Here is a 21081-nt window from a genome sequence, read left to right as displayed (position 1 = left end):
GTCCTGGTATGTACAGGGAAGTTGCATTTTTAGATCATCAACAGCTTCAGCACGTTTTTCAGGAACGCTTCCTTGGGCTTCAGGAACTGTTTGTCCCCTCCTCTCTTCTGCAGCTCTCAACTTCATTCTGTCCATTTTCAGCTCTCTTCTAACACAGGCATATCACCCACTTGACCCTGTTCCTCACAATGCAGATAATGCCTGCAACCTTTATTCTTCACTGCCTATAGACTCCAGTTCCTTCCCTAGCCTCACCTCCTCACCAGGCATGGACTGCCTCTTTATCCCATTCCCTCAGTTCCTCATCATTAGCAGACCTCCCCCCATTCCCGGACTCTATTACCCTCTGCTTTTAGAAAAAAAGCAACAATCTGTGTAATCAAGCAGGAGGCTCACTTAGTTAAGCCGCCTGATCCATGTGGATGCCAGAATTCTGCTGCCTCTGCTCCCAACATTTGAATTGAGTCACATTTAGTGCTCAGTGCATGCTCTCACCATTTCATTCGGCCTGGGGATAAAACAGAGGCTGAAAGGACTCGTAGGAAGGGGGGAACTGCTATTCTCCTCTTCCTGCAGGTTTTAACCCCTTCTTTTAATTTAAGCCAACTCATCTTTTTACTCCACTTTCACTCTGGGTTGCTGTCATCTATTGTCACCTTAAAAAGTCCCCCTCCACCTTCCTTATAGACTGATTCCTGGTTTCCTTCTTGCTCAAACCACCTTCCCTTTCATCTGTTCTTGGGGACTTTAACCTCCATGTTGATAATTATTTAGCTTGAAATTTCCTCACCTTAACCTCCTCACTTGATCTCAAGTATGCTCTACTGCTCCCACTTACCAGAATGGCCACTGCCTTGACCTAGTTTTTTCTTCTAATTGCACTCTGTTTCCCCCATCTCTGGTCTTGAACACTCTGACCATCATTTGATAACTTTCACACTTAACCACTCTCCTCAGCAGTCTCATCCAATGAACACCAGCACCAGACAATTGACCCCTGCATCCTCTACAGTACTCTCTCATCACTTCTCTCTTCCAATACTTTGACAGTTGATAAGGCAGTATCTTCTTATAACACTATACTCATCTACCTTGCTCTCTTCTCTCCCCTATTCTGAAAGGCATGCCAAACCCAACCATGCTCACCTCCAGAGTTCACTTCTTACGTTCCTGTGCTCGCTCTACAGAGCGTCTCTGCCTGAAGTCCCGTTCCCAGGTTGACTTCATTAATTTCAAAATTCATGTGTACTTCTTCTGATTTGCTATTATACTTACCAAGCAAGATTATTGCCTCCATTTGACAATATTCTTGCCTCCAGCTCTCACTATCTTTGCTACAGTCACCTACCTCCTCAAACTGCCTCTGTCTCCCAATTCCCCTTCATTCTCTGCCTAGACTATAATTGACTTCTTCCATAAAGACTGATACACTACTCCTCAAAAGCCTTCACTGGCATCTACCTACCCTGCTATCGACACATCGCCCTCCTCCCTTTTGCATTCAAACTGCTTGACACTGTCTTGACTCTCTTTCATCAAGACATTCTGGATTCTTTCCAATGAAGAAATTACTTACCTGATAATTTCATTTTCCTTAGTGTAGACAGAAGGACTAAGTACCAATGCGTTATGTGCTCCCCTGCTAGCAGATGGAGACAGAGTCAGGTTTCAAAGCTGTCACCCTAGATACTCAGCCATTGAGTATTCACTTCAAAAGCCATTGCGGGCATACTATTGAGAACATGATTGGAATTTGGACACAACTTAGTAACTAGATTAAAAAACTGGAGACCGCAAATGTACTCAACCAAACATAAGCACTGAATCCCAGCAATACTATAGATGCCCTGAACTAGGGATAGGGCGACGGCATTAGATTTAGATTTTTTTTTTTATTCCACTTTTCAAACTTTTTTCAGCCCTTCAGAGCGGATTACATTCAGGTACTGTAGGTATTTCCTTATCCCCAGAGGGCTTACAATCTAAGTTTGCACCTGAGGCAATGGAGGGTAAAGTAACTTGCTCACGGTCACAAGGAGCGACAGTGGGACTTGGATTCCATGAGGTTAACCGTAACCTCATTGAACCGAGATTCACCTCATGAGCGATTCCTTGGTACCGTTCATGGACAGCTGTGGGAGGGATGCTGAGTCAATCTGTCTACACTAAGGAAAACAAAATTATCGTGTAAGAAATTTCTCCATTTCCTAGTGTGTAGCCAGATGGACTCGGGACCAATGGGCTGTAAAAAGCTACTCCCGAATGGGGTGGGAGGTTGCCCGCGGTCCAGTTAGCACTGCCTTCACAAAGGCTGCATCCTCTCAGGCCTGGACATCCAGGCGATAGAACCTGAAGAAGGTGTGCAAGGAAGACCACATCGCTGCTCAGCAGATGTTGACAGGAAACAGTAGCTTAGCTTCCGCCCAGGATACTGCCTGGGCCCTAGTAGAATGAGCTTTAATCTAAAGGGATAAAGGTTTCCCTGCCTCTACATTAGCTCCCATTATCACTTCTTTGATCCAGCGAGCTATGCTAGCTCGCAAAGCTGCTTCACCTTGTTTTCTTCCCCCGTGAAGGACAAACAAGTGGTCTGTCTTGCGCACCGGTTCTGAACGTTCCAGATACTGTACTAAAAGCCTACTGATGTTTAAGTGGCATAGGAGGCAGTAGTCTTCCGTGTCCTTATGTCTATCCGGGGACATTAAGGAAATGGACTGGTTTAGGTGAAACTCAGACTACCTTTGGTAAGAAGGAAGGGATGGTGCGAAGCTGTACTGTTCCTGGAGTAAACCAAAGGAACAGCTCCCGACATGACAGCACCTGTAGTTCAGAGATGTGGTGGGCCGAGCATATCACCACCAAGAATATAGTTTTCAGTGTTAACAGGTGTAGAGACAGACTGTGCAGTGCCTCAAGGAAGGCCCTGCCAGAAAGTCTAATATTAGATTGAGGTTCCATAGGGGGACCGGCCACTTTAAGGGTGGTCAGAGGAGTTTAACACCTTTTTAGGAAATGTGTCAAGTCCAGATGCATTGAGAGACAGCCGCCACCTGGACCTTCAAGGAGCTGAGGGACAATCCTTTGTTCAGGCCATCCTGTAAAAATTCCAGAATCATGGGGATCTTGGTCGTTCGCAGGGGCACCCCACATTCCTTGCATCAGGCCTCAAATATTCTCCAGATCCGTACGTACGCCAGGGATGTTGAGAACTTCCATGTGCGGAGCAAGATGGCAATTATGGCCGCCGAATACCCACGTTTCGTCAGGCGAGTCCTCTCAAGGGCCAGACCGTAAGACAGAATAGAGCTGGATCCTCGTGAAGAAGCAGAACTTATTGGAGAAGATCCCTGGGCAGAGGGAGACAAAGGGGACTTCACGAGAAGCCTCCATATGTCTGCATACCATGGGCATCTGAGCCAGTCCGGGGCCACCAGAAGGATTAATCCTCTGTGGTGTTTGATCTTGCGGATGATCATGCCCAGCAGAGGCCACAGAGGGAAGGCGTACAGGAAGTCCTCCTCTGGCCAGGTCTAAACAAGGGTATCGATCCCTTATGAGCACTGATCTTGTCTGCGACTGAAGAATCAGGGAATCTTCATATTGTAAGATGTAGCCAGTAGATCGATGGATGGGGGGACCTAGCGAACTACTAGGAGCTGGAAGACTCTGGTCGATAACATCCATTCCCCTGGATCCAGACTCTCCCTGCTGAGAAAGCCTGCTCTGACATTGTCTTTTCCCGCGATGTGGGAGGCTGAGATCCCTTGTAGGTTTAACTCTGCCCATTCCATGATGGGGTCTATCTCCAGAGACACTTAGTGGCTTTTAGTTCCTCCCTGGCTGTTAATGTAGGTTACCATTGTTGCATTGTCTGACACCGCGTAGACTGCCTGTCCCTGGAGCCTGTGGCTGAACTGCAGGTATGCTAATCTTACTACTCTCACTTCCAGGTGGTTTATGTTCCAGTGTGCCTCTTCCTCAGTCCATCACCCCTGGGTTGACCATTTCTGACAGTGAGCTCCCCACCCTCAGAGGCTTGTGTCTGTCGTGAGGACAATCCAGTTCAGTGGGGACAGGCTTACACCCTTGTTTAGGTGAACTTCCTGTAGCCACCACTGGAGCCGAGAACATACTTCCATCGGTAGGTGGAGGCGAATCGCGTAGTCTTGAGACAATGGGTTCCAACGTGACAGCAGAGTGTGTTGGAGTGGTCGCATGTGTGCCCTCGCCCATGGTACTTCTTCCAGGGTTGATGCCATGAGGCCGAGGTCTTGCAGATAACTCCACACTCTAGGGCACATTGTGTTCGTTAGCCGCCACACTTGGCAGATCAGTTTCATTATCCTTGAGGGAAGGAGGAATACCTTGTCCTGCTTGGTGTCAAACCGGACTCCCAGGTAAGGACTGGGAGGGCTTGACACTGCTCTTGTCTATGTTCACTACCCAACTGAATTCCTGAAGCAGGGTTCTGACCCTGCTAGTCGCCTGAAGCCTCTCTTCCAATGACTTCGCCTGGATCAGCCAGTCGTCTAAGTAAGGGTGTACCAGGATCCCTTCTTTCCTCAGTTCTGGCGCTAAGCCCACCATAATTTTGGAGAACATTCAGGAGGGGAGGGGCGCGGTTGCCAGGCCGAAGGGCAATGCCCGGAACTGATAATGGCAGCCGAGTACCACAAATTGTAGAAAATGCTGGTGGTCTTGACAGATAGGGAGATGAAGGTAGGCCTCCGAGAGGTCCAGCAATGTTAAGAGCTCTCTCGGTTTCCATGTGGAAGTGGATTACCCACAGATGATGATTGATGCTCTTGAAGTCCAGAATGGGGCAAAATGACCCTTCCTTCTTAGGAAGGATGAAATAGATGGAATAATGCCCCGCATTTTCCTGGGATGTGGGTACCGAGGTTATAGCCCTCCAATTGAGGAGCCTTACTGCCAGTCTTTTCTGCTGGAGGGGCAAGGCAACATCATGAACATGTCCTGAGGGATGCTGTGAAATTCCAGGGCATATCCTTTTCATATGATGTCCAGTACCCTTTTATCAGATGTGATCTCGACCCACCTCTGATAAGGGGTCGACTATCCCTCTTCTATCTCCTCATCCTGTGGATGGGTCAGCCCAACTTCATTGGACAGTTCGGACCAAACTGGAGCCCAAACCAGTTCCTCTTTTTGGTTGTCTGTTCCGTAAGGGCTGAGACCTTCCCGGGGGACGAGATGTTGGAATGGAGAGCTTCAGTAGGGCCAGAAGCCTGGGAGCCCCTGGCCCGATCCCTCCTGGGTGGGGCATTGTAACCTTTTCTTCCTATCTTCCAGTAGCCGAGGCACTGGAGCTTCACCCTACTTACTGGCCAGCTTTTCCAACTCTCTTCTGAATTTAATTATCCCCTTGTAGGTCACTTCCTGATTAATAGTCATCTTCGTGAGGTTTGCCTTAGAGGTTGCGTCCGCTGATCAATTTCTCAGCCATAGCTGTCTTCTGGCCACTACTACTGAGGCAACTCCTCTAGCCGAGATGCGCACTAAGTCAGAGCTTGCATCAGCTAGGAAGGCCGCGGCGGGTTCCATCGCCTTTGTAGGAAGAACTCCTGAACTATCAACCTCTCTCGAGAAGCAGACATGTACGAGCCACCAGGGCACAGCAGGAGGTGCAAAGGCTTGCTTAAGGATGGACTCCAACTGCCTGTCATGTGCATTCTTAAAGGCCGCTCCTCCCTCTACTGGATAGATGTCCACTTTGAGCTGGCACAGACAAAGGCATCCACTTTCAGGAAACGCAGGCATTCCTTAACTGCCAAGTCCAGTGGGAACAGGGCCGACTTCTTTTAAAACTGGCTTCCGGGGCATCCTATTCCAGGTCAATCAATTCCTGGTTGGCTTCCAGCATCAGGAAATTGTAAGAGGATTTCCGTACAGACACCAAGATGGGTTCCTTTCTGGTTCCAACAAAGTCTGCGCCGGACACTCCCATAGTCTTCAGGGTCTGAAGACCAGGGCTGGCAATTCATCTCTGTGGAAAAAGCATAGCATGGTCCAGTACGTTTCCAAGCCAGGTGGGATTTCCCTGTCCTCCAATCAATCTGCATCCCCATCGTCGTGGTGTCCAGGATGCCCTTGGAGAGGAGAGGCATATCCAGAGGTATGCTGGTAGGTCTGGGGGGACGAGGCCCTCCCAGTTGGGGCTCAGACTGGGCAGGGCAGCAGCTGACTGTACCTGAACAAAAGCTTGGAGGCCCTGGAAAAATTCCAACCAAGAAAAGGTCGCTAGGTCCATACCTAGCCTGGGGAGAACTGAGGTAGGGGCCGCTGAACTGCCTTCTTCCAGGGGAGGACGCAGCTCTGGGGTTGCTTAAATCCGGAGCGCTGCTGGATAAGGTCGTGGCCGATCTGTCCTCACACAGAGAGGGGCTGGATTTACATAATAATATGCCATACTGGGTCAGACCAAGGATCCATCAAGCCCAGCTTCCTGTTTCCAACAGTGGCCAATCCAGGCCATAAGAACCTGGCAAGTACCCAAAAACATAAGTCTATTCCATGTTACTGTTGCTAGTAATAGCAGTGGCTAATTTCTAAGTCAACTTAATTAATAGCAGGTAATGGACTCCTCCTCCAAGAACTTATCCAATCCTTTTTTAAACACAGCTATACTAACTGCACTAACCACATTCTCTGGCAACAAATTCCAGAGTTTAATTGTGCGTTGAGTGAAAAAGAACTTTCTCCGATTGGTTTTAAATGTGCCACATGCTAACTTCATGAGTGCCCCCTAGTCTTTCTATTATCCGAAAGCATAAATTATCGATTCACATCTACCCCTTCTAGACCTCTCATGATTTTAAACACCTCTATCATATCCCCCCTCAGCCGTCTCTTCTCCAAGCTGAAAAGTCCTAACCTCTTTAGTCTTTCCTCATAGGGGAGCTGTTCCATTCCCCTTATTTTGGTAGCCCTTCTCTGTACCTTCTCCATCGCAATTATATCTTTTTTGACTGCCGCAGCACACTGAACCAATGATTTCAATGTGTTATCCACTATGACGCCTAGATCTCTTTCTTGGGTAGTAGCACCTAATGTAGAACCTAACATTGTGTAACTATGGCATGGGTTATTTTTCCCTATATGCATCACCTTGCACTTATCCACATTAAATTTCATCTGCCATTTTGATGCCCAATTTTCCAGTCTCACAAGATCTTCCTGCAATTTATCACAATCTGCTTGTGATTTAACTACTCTGAACAATTTTGTATCATCTGCAAATTTGATTACCTCACTCGTATTTCTTTCCAGATCATTTATAAATATTGAAAAGTAAGGGTCCCAATACAGATTCCTGAGGCACTCCACTGCCCACTCCCTTCCACTGAGAAAATTGTCCATTTAATCCTACTCTGTTTCCTATCTTTTAGCCAGTTTGTAATTCACGAAAGGACATCGCCACCTATCCCATGACTTTTTACTTTTCCTAGAAGCCTCTCATGAGGAACTTTGTCAAACGCCTTCTGAAAATCCAAGTACACTACATCTACCGGTTCACCTTTATCCACATGTTTATCAACTCCTTCAAAAAAGTGAAGCAGATTTGTGAAGCATGGGTAAAGCCATGCTGACTTTGTTCCATTAAACCATGTCTTCTACATGTTTGTGATTTTGATGTTTAGAACACTTTCCACTATTTTCCTGGCACTGAAGTTAGGCTAACTGGTCTGTGGTTTCCTGGATCGCCCCTGGAGCCCTTTTTAAATATTGGGGTTACATTTTCTATTCTCCAGTCTTCAGGTACAATTGGATTTTAATGATAGGTTACAAATTTTTACTAATAGGTCTGAAATTTCATTTTTTAGTTCCTTCAGAACTCTGGGGTGTATACCATCCGGTCCAGGTGATTTACTACTCTTCAGTTTGTTAATCAGGTCTACCACATCTTCTAGGTTCACCGTGATTTGGTTCAGTCCATCTGAATCATTACCCATGAAAACCTTCTCCAGTACGGGTACCTCCCCAACATCCTCTTCAGTAAACACCGAAGCAAAGAAATCATTTAATCTTTCCGCGATGGCCTTATCTTCTCTAAGTGCCCCTTTAACCCCTCAATCATCTAACGCTCCAACTGACTCCCTCACAGGCTTTCTGCTTCGGATATATTTAAAAAGTTTTTACTGTGAGTTTTTGCCTCTACGGCCAACTTCTTTTCAAATTCTCTCTTAGCCTGTCTTATCAGTGTCTTACATTTAACTTGCCAACGTTTATGCATTACCCTATTTTCTTCTGTTGGATCCTTCTTCCAATTTTTGAATGAAGATCTTTTGGCTAAAATAGCTTTTTTCACCTCCCCTTTTATCCATGCCGGTAATCGTTTTGCCTTCTTTCCACCTTTCTTAATGTGTGGAATACATCTGGACTGTGCTTCTAGGATGGTATTTTTTTTTAACAATGACCACGCCCTCTTGCACACGTTTTACTTTTGTAGCTGCTCCTTTCAGTTTTTTTCTAACTTTTTCTCATTTTATCAAAGTTTCCCTTTTGAAAGTTTAGCACGAGAGCCTTGGATTTGCTTACTGTCCCCCTTCCAGTCATTAATTCAAATTTGATCATATTATGATCACTATTGCCAAACAGCCCCACCACCGTTACCTCTCTCACCATATCCTGTACTCCACTGAGAATTAGATCTAAAATTGCTCCCTCTCGCAATGGTTCCTGAACCAATTGCTCTGTAAAGCTATCATTTATTCCATCCAGGAACTGTATCTCTCTAGCGTGTCCCGATGATACATTTACCCAGTCAATATTGGGGTAATTGAAGTCTCCCATTATTACCATACTACCAATTTGGTTAGCTTCCCTAATTTCTCTTAGCATTTCACTGTCAGTCTCACCATCTTGACCAGGTGGACGGTAGTATACTCCTATCACTATAGTCTTCCCCGACACACAAGGTATTTCTACCCATAAAGATTCAATTGTGCATTTAGTCTCATGCAGGATGTTTATCCTGTTGGACTCTGTGCCATCCCAGACATAAAGCGCCACACCGCCTCCCGGGTGCTCCTCTCTGTCATTGCTCTGAGAGTCCAGTCCTCCCTGGGCCTCCTCAGAGTGCTGACACAGGACAGACTCAAGGTCAGACTGTACGTCCCTAATATGGCATCCGGCACAAAGGGAATGGCGCTTGTGCTTCATAGCTTTCGGAGCCATAGATCCTGTTGGTCAAAGCCTCAGCTTAAGCGCGCACATTCTGCCCGATGCGTGTAGGCGCCTGACTGTGCGAGGGAGTCTGTGTGCAGTTATGCGGTCAGTTGCACGCTCAGTTATGCGCCTAGCTATGCGCCCAGGATTCCACACATGTAGTTATGCGCGTAGGAGCATGTGCACCTAAAGGTGCATTAGGCGTATTGGGACGCACGTACCTCCGGGGCACGATAGGCGCTCAGGAACACACCCACCTCCGGGCACGATAGGCGCACAGGAAACACACGCATCTCCGACTCAATGGCCACTATGCAAGTATTAGGTGCACAATAGAGCTGGCCTGCACCGCGTGTACCAACAGAAGGTGGGCGAAGATGGTGCCACAGAAAACCACGCACAAGATGGCCCCTACCATGTAGATTGTCCACAGAGCCTGGAGCAGGGCCTAGCCCATTGGGGGGGGGGGGGGGACACGACACACGCTTAACCCGCTCGGAACCCCCTTCCCTTTCCGCAGCGGGATCAGGAACCTCGTCGGTACGGCTCGCCGATCAAGGAGACCGGAGGAAAGACTTACCGAAGCCTTCCCATGCTTCTAGATTGGAAGAGTTCTTCCTTGCTTACCTGGGGCTCAGCACTTACCAGCTGAGTACAGAGACAGTCTCCGGCTGCGGGGGGAGAGGGCATAGGCAGTTACCGCCATGCTCTGCTTCCTGCACCCGCTGCTTCAGAAGCAAGTCCACGCTGGGAACCAGATACCGGACCAAGGCTTGCCTCTGAGGGATCTCAGAAATCGCCTCAGGAATTCTCAACTGAGGGAGGGACCAATAGGTATCACCGCAGGAGAGCAGGACTCGATATTTCTCAAATTTAGAAGTAAATTTTCCCTATTCCAAAGAGAACTGTGTTTCTGATAGGGGGCAGAGAGTCCACATCTGCTAGGAGACAGAGATACTGAATGGCTGAGGTCACTGCAGGGGTATATCTAGGGTGATGTCAGCTTTGAAACCTGACAGTCTCAATCTGCTAGCAGGGGAGCACATAACCAATTGGTCCTGAGTTCATCTGGCTACACACTAGGAAATTAACTACTCTGAATAAATTTGTGCCATCTGCAAATTTGATCACTTCACTCATCATATCCCTTTCCAGATCATTTATAAATATACTGAAAAGCACCCATCCAAGAACAGATCCCTGAGGCACTCCACTGTTTACCTTTTTCCACTGAGAAAACAGACCATTTAAACTTGTTTCCTGTCTTTTAACCAGTTTACAATCCACAAAAGGACATCGCCTACTATCCCATGACTTTTTAATTTTCTTAGAAGCCTCTCATGCAGGACTTTGTCGAATGCCTTCTAAAAATCCAAATGCACCACATCTACCTGTGTCACATTAAACCATGTCAATCTAAATGTTTTGTGATTGTATTCTTTATAACAGTTTCCATGATTTTTCCAGCACTGAAGTCAGGCTCACCGGTCTATAGTTTCCTGGATCATCCCTGAAGTCCTATGTCATTGGTGTCCACATGTACCACAACAGCCAGCTCGTCCCTAGCACTGTCTAAATTCCTATCTAGGTGATGCGTGAGGTCCACCACCTTTGCACCAGGCAGGCAAGTTACCAGGCAGTCCTCACGTCCACCACCACCCAGTTATCTATATTCCTAATAAATGAATCACCAACTATGACTGTCGACCTAACCCTTTCCCTCTTAGGCAGTAGCCCTGGGAGGTTTGTCCTTGGTGCAAGAGGAAAAGGCATCACCTGGAGAGCAATTCCTTGCTACAGGATCACTTCCTGCAACACCAGGGTAATGTTCTTCAACCAGGAGACCTTTCTGATCCAACAGCACCAGGGCTGCCAGACTAAGTTAGGTCTTAGCTACTATGTCTCTGACGGTCTCATCCATATACCCCCCTCTGCCTGCCTCAGTTCCTCCAGTACTGCCCTGCAGAGATCAGACCCATTCTCTGAAAGCCAGGAGCTCTTTGCATTGGGTGCACACAACTTCTCACTGGCGGGTAGCCAAATCATACATGGGATACAATGCAAAAGACTGGAAGAACCCCCTTTTGCTGCTGGACTGCTTCCTTCATCTTAAATTTTTGAGTTCTTAGTTAAGTTTAAGTTGCTATGGGAGTAGGAATGTGTATAAATCCGAGTCTTTGAAATTTATTGGTGTATTGACTATTAATCTGGAAGTGACCTACAAGGGGATAATTAAACTCTCAATAAGAACTGGTGCAAAAGTGTGATTTACAATAGATAAGAGTCTGATTGATTTTTAATGTGAAAGTGTCTTTTGCCTATAAATCAAAGGATGAGCTGGGGTGAGTAGGAATGGGATGGAAGGGAGGGAAGGGATAGAAAGAGAGACTAGAATTAACTCCTTCTGGTTTGCTTATTATCTCAGACACAATGTGAGAGCCAGCAAAAGAAAAAAAAAAATCAATGAAAGGCGAGGTTTCCAAAAAGACTTAAGGCTGAATTAGTACAAGTTTGAAAGTTGTGAACAGTAGCATCAATCATTATGGCGTGACTCTGTACCAGGTATCCAATATATGCACATGTTTTATTTGTTTTTTTAACCAAGAAAAACTAGAAAGACCACCACTATCACTTCAGGGAGAGGGGTTGGGAGAGTCACACTGGGGAATGAACCACATTCTACCTGCTGTGGTTTCCTGGCACTTGTCAAAGGACCATCGGACCTCCACAGCCTGCCCCCTCTCTTTTATCTGCTGCTCAATCTCACGCAATTTAGCCCGAACCTGCAAACACAAGAAAAAATTGTCAGCATATGAAGACATCCATATGTTGGTATAACATGAGTCCAGGACCAGAAACGAATGCCTGATATAAAGCATAAAATCAGGCAATAGCAGGGTCACACACTAAGTAATTACATTTAATTTGTTCACACTTTACCATCAAGCCAAAATAAAACATTCTGCATAAAATTACAAATCTGAGCAAAAACAAAAGATATGTAACAAATATAAAACAAACAAGTGAATAGAAATAAAATGTACCTATTCTGATACACAAAAACAGTCGGATTTTAAAACACCGGCACGCATAAATCCCAGGGCCTGAAAAGGGGGGCAGTGCACTGTTTGCTTTGCTGGCGCGTGCAAGTTACTTTAGGTCGGGCTCTGAAGTAACTTACGAAATAAAAGGTTCAAAAAAAAAAAGGGGGGGTGGTTTAGAGGAGAGGGGAAGGGAGGTTAGTGTAGGGTGTAGTAAAGTTCCCTCCCAGTCCGCTCCTTAATTGGGGTGGACTGGGAGGGAACTGGGGAAGGCCCTAATGCGTCGCCGCACAAAAGTAGCCAAATTCGACCCCACCCCCACCCTTACGCATGCCGCCCCTGATTTTAACATTGCGGGTCCATGTGCGTGCGCCGGGAGAGTGTGCACATGGACGTGCGCACATATTTTTTAAAAATCTGTCCCCAAAGGTTGGCTCAAATATATTAAAAATAACCACAAGATTAGGCAAATATTTAAAATAAGCAGAATATGTAAAAAACCACAAAAGTTGGACCAAAAATCCAAATCTCTCCTACAAGGGTCAAGCAATTAAAGTCCTTCAAGGACATAGAAACATAGAAATGATGGCAGAAAAGGAGCAAATGATCCATACAATCTGCCCAGCAAGCTTATGGTAGTATCTGCTGCACCGTGCAAGTTTCTCTCATGCTTATCAGTTTCTCAAACCGTAACTCAGGGCCCTCACTGGTTGCTGTTTGAATCCAATTCCCCGTTACTCCTTGCAGTTGAAGCAGAGAGCAATGTTGGAGTTGCATCGAAGTATCAGACTTATTGGTTAGAAGTAGTAACCACCACATCAGCAAGTTGCCCACATACATATTTGTTTCTCCAGACTGTAAAAGTCAGGGCCCTCATTAATTGCTGTTCAAATCCAAATGCCCTTTTCCATCTGTTAAGTAGAACGCCATGATGGAGTTGCATCAACAGTTTAAAGACTTTTTGGTTAAGGGTAGTAACTGCCACACCAGCAAGTTACCCCCGTGCATTATTTTCTTTATTTCCATCTTCTAGCCTTTAGGGATACAGTGTTTATCCCATGCCCCTTTGAATTATTTCACAGTTTTTCTCTTCACCATCTCCAGCAGAAGGGCATTCCAGACATCTACCACCCTCTTTGTGAAGAAATATTTCCTGACCTTGGTTCTGAGTCATCGCTAGAGAGTTTAATTTTGTGACCCCCCTAATAATTCTATTGATTTCTTTCCAATGAAAAGGTTTGTCAAATATGCATCATTAAAACCTTTTAGATATCTGAAGGTCTGTACATCTCCCCTGCACCTCCAAGATACACATTCAGATCCTTCAACCTCTCCTCATAGGTCTTCTCATACAGACCTCACACCATTTTGGTCACTCTTCTCTGGACCACCGCCATTCTATGTCTTTGTCCTATTTGAGATGTGAACTCCAGAACTGAACATAGTACTCCAAGTGAGGCCTCACCAAAGACATGTACAAGGGCATCAACACTTTTTTTTAACTGGTTATTTCTCTCTATGCAGCCCAGCATTCTTCTGGCTTTAGCTATCACCTTGTCACATTGCTTTGCCATCTTCACATCTCCAGTCACAATTACCCCAAGATCCTTCTCTTGCTTCAAGCACAATCTTTCATCCCCCATCACATGCAGCTCTTTGGGATTATTGTAGACCAGATGCATGAGACTGCACTTCTTGGCATTCAATCCCATCTGCCAAATCTTCAGCCACTCTTCCAACTTTCTTAAATCTCTTTTCATTCTCTCTACTCCTTCAGGCATGTCCAACTCTATTGCAGATATATTAGTATCATCTGCAAATAGACAAATTTTACCTTCAATTCCTTCCACAATGTCACTCACAAAGATATTGAACAGAACCGGTCTCAACACCAAACCCTCTGGGCACGCCACTTAACACGGTTTTCCCTTCAGAGTAGGTTCCATTTACCATTACATTCAGTTTGCCTATTAGTCAATGGAGTTTGTAATCCATGCCACTACCTTGGTGCTCACACCCAGCCTTCTCATTTTATTCACAAGCCTCCTATGCGGGACCATATCAAAAGCTTTGCTGAAATCCAAGTAGATCACATCAAGCACTCTTCCTTGATCCAATTCTCTAATCGCCCAATCAAAAAAAAAAAAAATCAGATTTGTCTGATAGGACCTTCCCCCTGATGAATCCATGCTGTCTTGGGTTCAGCAACCCACTGGGTTGAGGATAGTTCACCATGCTTCCTTCAGCTGTGTCTCCATAAGTTTCCCACCACCAATGTGAGTCTAACCAGACTGTAGTTTCCAGCCTCCTCTGTTACCACTCTTGTGAAGCAGGACCACCACACCGCTCTTCTCCAAATCTGTGGCAACCACTTCCCTTATCAAATTGTGTACATAATACAAAAATGATAACCTAACTATATAATAAACTTTCTAACTCACACATACCACCCATTCACACTTAAAAATTTAATATAGAATGCAAAAATGCAAAAAAACCTCCTATATATGAAACTACAAAGGAAAAACTTAGCTAAATTTCTAAACAATTTTGAAACTATATCTTTTACTGCACCTATTACTCTTCTATATTATTCAAAAGATCTTTATAATCTAATTCAAAACTTTTTGTTACGATGTTCTCATGAACTATTATATATTCAATTCTTATGTTATGTAATCCAACCAGACATGATATAATCCAGTGAAGTTCTATACTGTAATCCCAAACTTTTAGACCATGTTCTCATGTGCTGTTGTATATTCAATTCTTATATAATGAAATCCAAAGAATTCCTTGTTTCGCCCGCTATTAAACAGACTTCTCAGGGACATATCAACCCAATACCATTACAACATATACAAATCGCATTAACCTAATGACCATCATTCACAAAAGAAAATTAGTTTCTTACCTGATAATTTTCGTTCCTGTAGTACCAAGGATCAGTCCAGACTGCTGAGTTATGCACCCCCTCCAGCAAATGGAGTCAGAGACAACCTGAAAAAAAGGCACCTCTCTTAATTACCTGGTGTGCCACCTGCGTTCTCTTCAGTATAATTAATAACAAAGCAGAAAATTCCATAACAAATGACTAGATCAAGTAAAACTGTCTTAGGCAAACAGATTGAAGATAACATTTGAACGAACATTGGAACAAAAGGCAACCTAGCCTGGAGAAACTGTTAGAAAAGTCGTCTGTAGGAACCTATCTGGAAGAAAAAAGGAAGAGAGAAATATCGACTAGCGGACTCTATTAAAAGAACTAAAAACTCACTGGGCGGGGCGTCTGGACTGATCCTTGGTACTACAGGAACGAAAATTATTAGGTAAGAAACTAATTTTCCTTTCCCTGTATGTACCAGGATCAGTCCAGACTGCTGGGATGTACCCAAGCTGTCTTAAATGGGGTGGGACCCAGAGAGTCCCGCTCGAAGCATACTGCTGCCAAAAGAATCGTCATCCGGAGCTTGGACATCTAGATGATAGTGTTTAGCAAAAGTGTGCAACTATTTCCAAGTTGCTGCCCTGCAGATTTCTTGAGGAGAAACACATTGGCTTTCCGCCCATGAAGCTGCTTGTGACCGTATAGAATGAGCTTTAAGCCCATCTGGCACTGGCCGTCTGTGACATATGTACGTTGAAGCAATCGCATCTTTCAACCACCGAGCAATAGTGGCCTTGGAAGCCTTACTACCTTTCTTCGGACCACCCCATAAAATGAAAAGGTGATCAGATAGCCGAAAAGGATTAGTAACCTCCAAGTAGCGAAGTACCCTTCGGACATCTAGCTTCCACAGTTCCCGACCTTGAGGAGAGTTTTTATCCACGTCAGAAAAGGCTGGTAACTCCACAGACTGATTGACATGGAAAGCCGAGACTACCTTTGGAAGAAAGGAAGGCACCGTGCGGAGAGAAATGCCGGAATCCGAAATATGCAGAAACGGCTCCCTACAAGATAAAGCTTGGAGCTCTGAAACACGTCTGGCCGAACAAATAGCCACCAGAAAACCCGATTTAAGGGTCAAATCCTTTCAAGTTGCCCGTTTAAGAGGTTCGAAGGGAGCATTACAAAGACCGCATAAAACCAAGTTCAAGCTCCATGAAGGGCAAACAGCCCGTACTGGCAGGTTTAAATGTTTAGCTCCTCGTAAGAAACGAACCACATCAGGATGACAAGCAATTGAAGATCCATCAATCTTACCACGGGCCGATACCTGTCAATCAACCCAGGGCCGATACCTGTACTCTAAGCAAACTATAGGCCAAACCTTTCTTCAAACCATCCTGAAGGAAGGCGAGAATATGGACTATGGTGGCCTTCTGCGGAGACACCTTCAACCTGCTACACCAGGAGTCAAAAACCTTCCACACTCTAACATAGGTAAGAGATGTAGACATCTTATGAGCCCGCAAAAAGAGTAGTAATAACCACCTCAGGATATCCCTTCTTCCTTAACTGTCTCCTCTTATAAGCCAGGCCGCAAGACAAAAGCGATCCGCCTGATCGAAAAATACCGGACCTTGACGTAGTAGCTTCGGCAGATGACCAAGACGTAGAGGACCATCCACCTGTAGGTTGATGAGGTCCGCAAACCACAGCCATCTCGGCCACTCCGAGGCTACCAGAATAACTGGTCCCCGGTGATATTCTATGCGTCGCAGAATCTTGCCCACTAAAGGCCATGGAGGAAACACGTATAGAAGAATATCCTGTAGCCACGGTAGAACCAGAGCATCCACTCCTTCTGAGCCGTGTTCTCTTCTGCGGCTGAAAAACCGAGCCGCTTTGGTGTTTAGGCGAGTTGCCATGAGATCCAGGCAAGGAACTCCCCACTGGTGAGTGATGAGCCGCATCGCTGCGTCGGAGAGTTCCCATTCTCTGGAATCTAGCCATTGCCTGCTGAGGAAATCCGCCTGAATATTGTCCATATGCTATGCGAGATAGGTGACGTTCCGCCCAAGACATCAATTTGGCTGCTTCGGAGGCTACCAGGTGGCTCCTGGTTCCTCCTTGACGGTTGATGTAAGCAACGGTGGTTACGTTGTCGGAAAGTACCCTGACCGCTTGGTGACGAACCATCGGTAGAAATTGGTATAGGGCTAATCTGACAGCCCTGGTTTCTAGGCGATTGATGGACCAAGTCACTTGGAACGGGGACCATTGGCCCTGTATCGATCGGGACTGACAAACCGCTCCCCAACCTGTCAGGCTGGCATCCGTCGTGACTATAATCCAATGAGGAGTTTCCAGGTCCACACCCTGAAGCAAATGAAGTGGAACCAACCACCATTGGAGGCTGGATCTCGCTGGTTCCAGCAATGGTAAGGGCATGTGAAACTCCTCCGACTTGGGGTCCCATCGAGAAAGAAGGGCCTTCTGTAAGGCCTTTGCTGTAAATGAGCAAAAGCCCATGGAACCAATGCCAGGGTAGATGCCATAGAACAAGAACCTGTAAATAATCCCATGCCGTTGGTAAAGGTAGAATCAAAAGGTTTCTTACCTGGGACATCAACTTTTCCATGCACCCAAGCGGTAGAAAAACCTTTCCGAGCGCTGTATCGAAGCATGCTCCCAGAAATTCCAGAACTTGGGACTGAATCAGTTGACTTTTGGCAAAGTTGACCACTCATCCAAGCGAGCGAAGACAAAGCAAGACTGATTGTACCGCTGCCTTGCAAAGTTCTTCCAACGTTGCGCGAATCAACTAGTTGTCCACATAGGGATGCACCAGTACTCCTTCCCGTCATAGACTCACGGCCACCACTACCATCACTTTGGTGAATACACGTGGAGCCGTCGCTAGGCCAAAAGGAAGTGCACAGAACTGGTAATGTTCTCCTAGTACCATGAACCGTAGAAACTTTTGATGGTGTTCTTGAATTCCTATGTGAAGATAAGCTTACGCTAAGTCCAAAGAAGCAAAAAAACTCTCCCTTGTGGACGGCTGCAATTACGGACCTCAAGGTCTTCATACGGAATTTGGAATTCGTAAGTGAAGATTGACCTTCTTCAAGTCCAATATCGGACGAAAGGAATTCTCCTTCTTCGGAACCACGAAGTAAATGGAGTAACGACCGGTCCGACGTTTGGCTGATGGAACTGGGAATATAGCCCGCAGTGCTCGCAATCGAGATAATGTCTGGAGAATAACCTGTTGCTTTTCCCGAGAACCGCCTGGAGATATCAGAAAACAGTCTCGAAGCGGGTGAACAAAATCCAAAGCGTAGCCGTGACTTATGTCTAGGAACCATTGATCCGAGGTGATTTTGACCCATTCCTCGTAAAATTGGGAGAGACGTCCCCCGTTCTTTGGCATGAAGGAATGGGTCGGCATCCCTTCATTGGGAAGACTTAGGAGGGGCAAAGGTGTGCGAGGTCCCACCACGCTGAGATCGCCTGCCACGAAAGGAATGTGTCCATGCTTGAGTCCGGAAAGGAGTCTGTCATGAAATGAAGGGAGTCCCCCTTCCAGCACGAAAACAATGCTGACCCCGAAAATGTCCCCGGAAGGTACCTGCAAACCGAGAAGACAGACTTGTCTTCCGGGAGTTTATAGACTTTATTGTCTCCACGGTCCTTGATAAGTTGTTCTAGCTGTTCTCCAAACAAAAGTTTACCCTTAAAAGGGAAGGAACCCAGCTGAGACTTAGAGGTAGAATCTGCCGCCCAATGGCGGTGCCAAAAGAGCCTTCTGGCGGAAACTGCCGAGGACATTGTGCGAGCAGAAGATCTAAGGAGATCGTATAAGGCGTCAGCCGTGTAGGCAACTGCTGACTCCATGCGGTTCGCCTGTTCAGTCTCCTCAGGAGAAAGTTCCTGAGACATGAGCAACTGTTGAACCCATCGTAAGGTGGCCCTCTGCATAAAGCTGCTGCAAACAGCAGCCCTTACCTCCAAAGCCGAAACTTCAAAAATGTGTTTAAGTAAAATCTCCAATTTTCTGTCCTGAAGATCCTTCAGGGCCATTCCTCCCGTAACGGGGATTGTAGTATGTTTGACTACGGCCTTAACCGCTGAGTCAACCTGAGGAATTTTAAGCAAATCCAAAGATTCCAAGGATAAAGGATAGAGCTTGTCCATGGCTCTACTAACCCTTAAGGTTGCTTCTGGAGAATCCCATTCTTTAGAAAATATTTGAAAAGTTTCGGATGAAAAGGAAAAGTTTGGGGAGGGGAACGTAGACCGGACAAAACCAAATCCCCCTGAGAAGGGTCTGAAATCTGAGATGGTAAAGGAACTTCCAACTCACCTAGAACATGCGGAATCAGAGGATCCAATTCCTCTTTACTGAATAACCGGAGCACCCTGCGGATCATCTCCTTCCATTGGGGTAGCAGAATCTATATCCCTATTAACATCCGCGTTGGCTAGGTCTGTCAGGGAAAGACCTACAGGTGCTGAGGATTTGGGAATCCCGGAGACTGCAGCAGTAATAAGGACCACTGATCCTGAAATTCCCAAGCCCGAAGTCGAGGGTACAGGATTGATAGGAACTGCCCCTGTATTAGAGCTGCTTCAGCCTCCAGGTAGGCTTTATGCATTAATAGAATGAATTGAGTTGAAAAAGGGGGTTGTTTATTTAAAATTCCCTCAGGAACTGAATTTGAGGAAGGAGCAGCATTAGAAGGTAAATCACGCTGTTTTTCGGGACTTAACTCCGCTGGGGAGAGAGAAGGATCCTCCCCTTCTTCCCAGCATTGCTCTGCAGCGGCTTCCGATGCATTCAAGATGGCCGCCGCTGAGCCCTTGAGGGATCATGAACGAAAACGTTTGGCTGCCGGCACTTCTGAGGCGCTATGAAGTCGGGAGGTTCTGGCTGACAGTCTTTCGTGAGGGTCCCTCACCCCCGGGAAGACAACGGGAACAGAGACCCTCGCGGGAGAGCCGGCTCCCCGAATCACCACAAGCAATACAAGTATGCCCCCGCGGCATGAAAACGGCGCGATTTTAAAACTGTGAACAATTCCACCCCCTCCGGAGGCCCGGGGAAATATGGCAGGCACAAGTAAGTGAATTGAAAATATATAAATAATCACTACCTTGTAATAAATTTATTTAGTATTCGGTTTTTTGTTTTTTTTTTATGTCACAGGCAACAGAGGAAGAACCTCTGTGAAGAAAACGAATACTCCCCCCCCCCCTTTTTTTTTTTTTTTTTTAAATATGGGTCAAGGGAGGACTAAAGTAGGAGAAAAGTGACCGGCCTACCGGTAAATAGTCTCCTCCACACCAGGCTAGCAGCCAAAATCTCCAGGTATAAGGCTTTAGGGCAACGCCCTGCCTAGCCTGCCTGAGAGAAAAAAATTATTTTTTTTTTAGTCTGTGTAAATATTTTAATTGATCTAGTCAAAGGTAATAGAAAAGAAAATTAAATGAAACCAAACCTGGTTATACAAGTAAAAGTTACACTTAGAAAAAATCAGGACCACAGGTCATGCCTCTGCTGGAGTCAGAGAGATACTGAAGAGAACGCAGGTGGCACACCAGGTAATTAAGAGTGGTGCCTTTTTTCAGTTGTCTCTGACTCCATCTGCTGGAGGGGGGGCATAACCCAGCAGTCTGGACTGATCCTGGTACGTACAGGGAACAAAAAATTATTCAAACATCATATATATGTTATATTTATACTAACCTTACATAAACTCCTTATCTTATAATATGGCATCCATTACCTGATTCCAACCGGCGAACTATTTCTATGAACGCTAAGAATTATTTATTTATTTAAAAATGTATTTTAAATATTTCTATACCATCTTAACAATATGTAATTGACCAAAACGATTTACAAAGGTAATTAAAAAAAAATAGTAAAAACATATGGGCTGATACAGTACAGTGCGCGGA

The 21081-nt window shown here is 45.7% G+C and overlaps 1 protein-coding gene across 1 annotated transcript in view; it reads right to left on the bottom strand.

Annotated features, from left to right (window-relative positions):
- MED12 (mediator complex subunit 12) overlaps positions 1-21081 on the bottom strand; it is a 573790-nt gene that overhangs the window by 492509 nt on the left and 60200 nt on the right. Inside the window, exon 9 of the mRNA XM_029607961.1 lies at positions 11873-11972. Coding sequence (XP_029463821.1) covers positions 11873-11972 — 100 coding nt within the window. The remainder of the gene's footprint in view (positions 1-11872; positions 11973-21081) is intronic.

Source organism: Rhinatrema bivittatum, chromosome 6 (genome assembly GCF_901001135.1).
Source record: "Rhinatrema bivittatum chromosome 6, aRhiBiv1.1, whole genome shotgun sequence".
In the NCBI taxonomy this organism is placed as follows: Eukaryota; Metazoa; Chordata; class Amphibia; order Gymnophiona; family Rhinatrematidae; genus Rhinatrema; species Rhinatrema bivittatum.
Note: the sequence above shows the minus strand (reverse complement) of the source record. Positions and strands in the feature narration are given on the sequence as shown.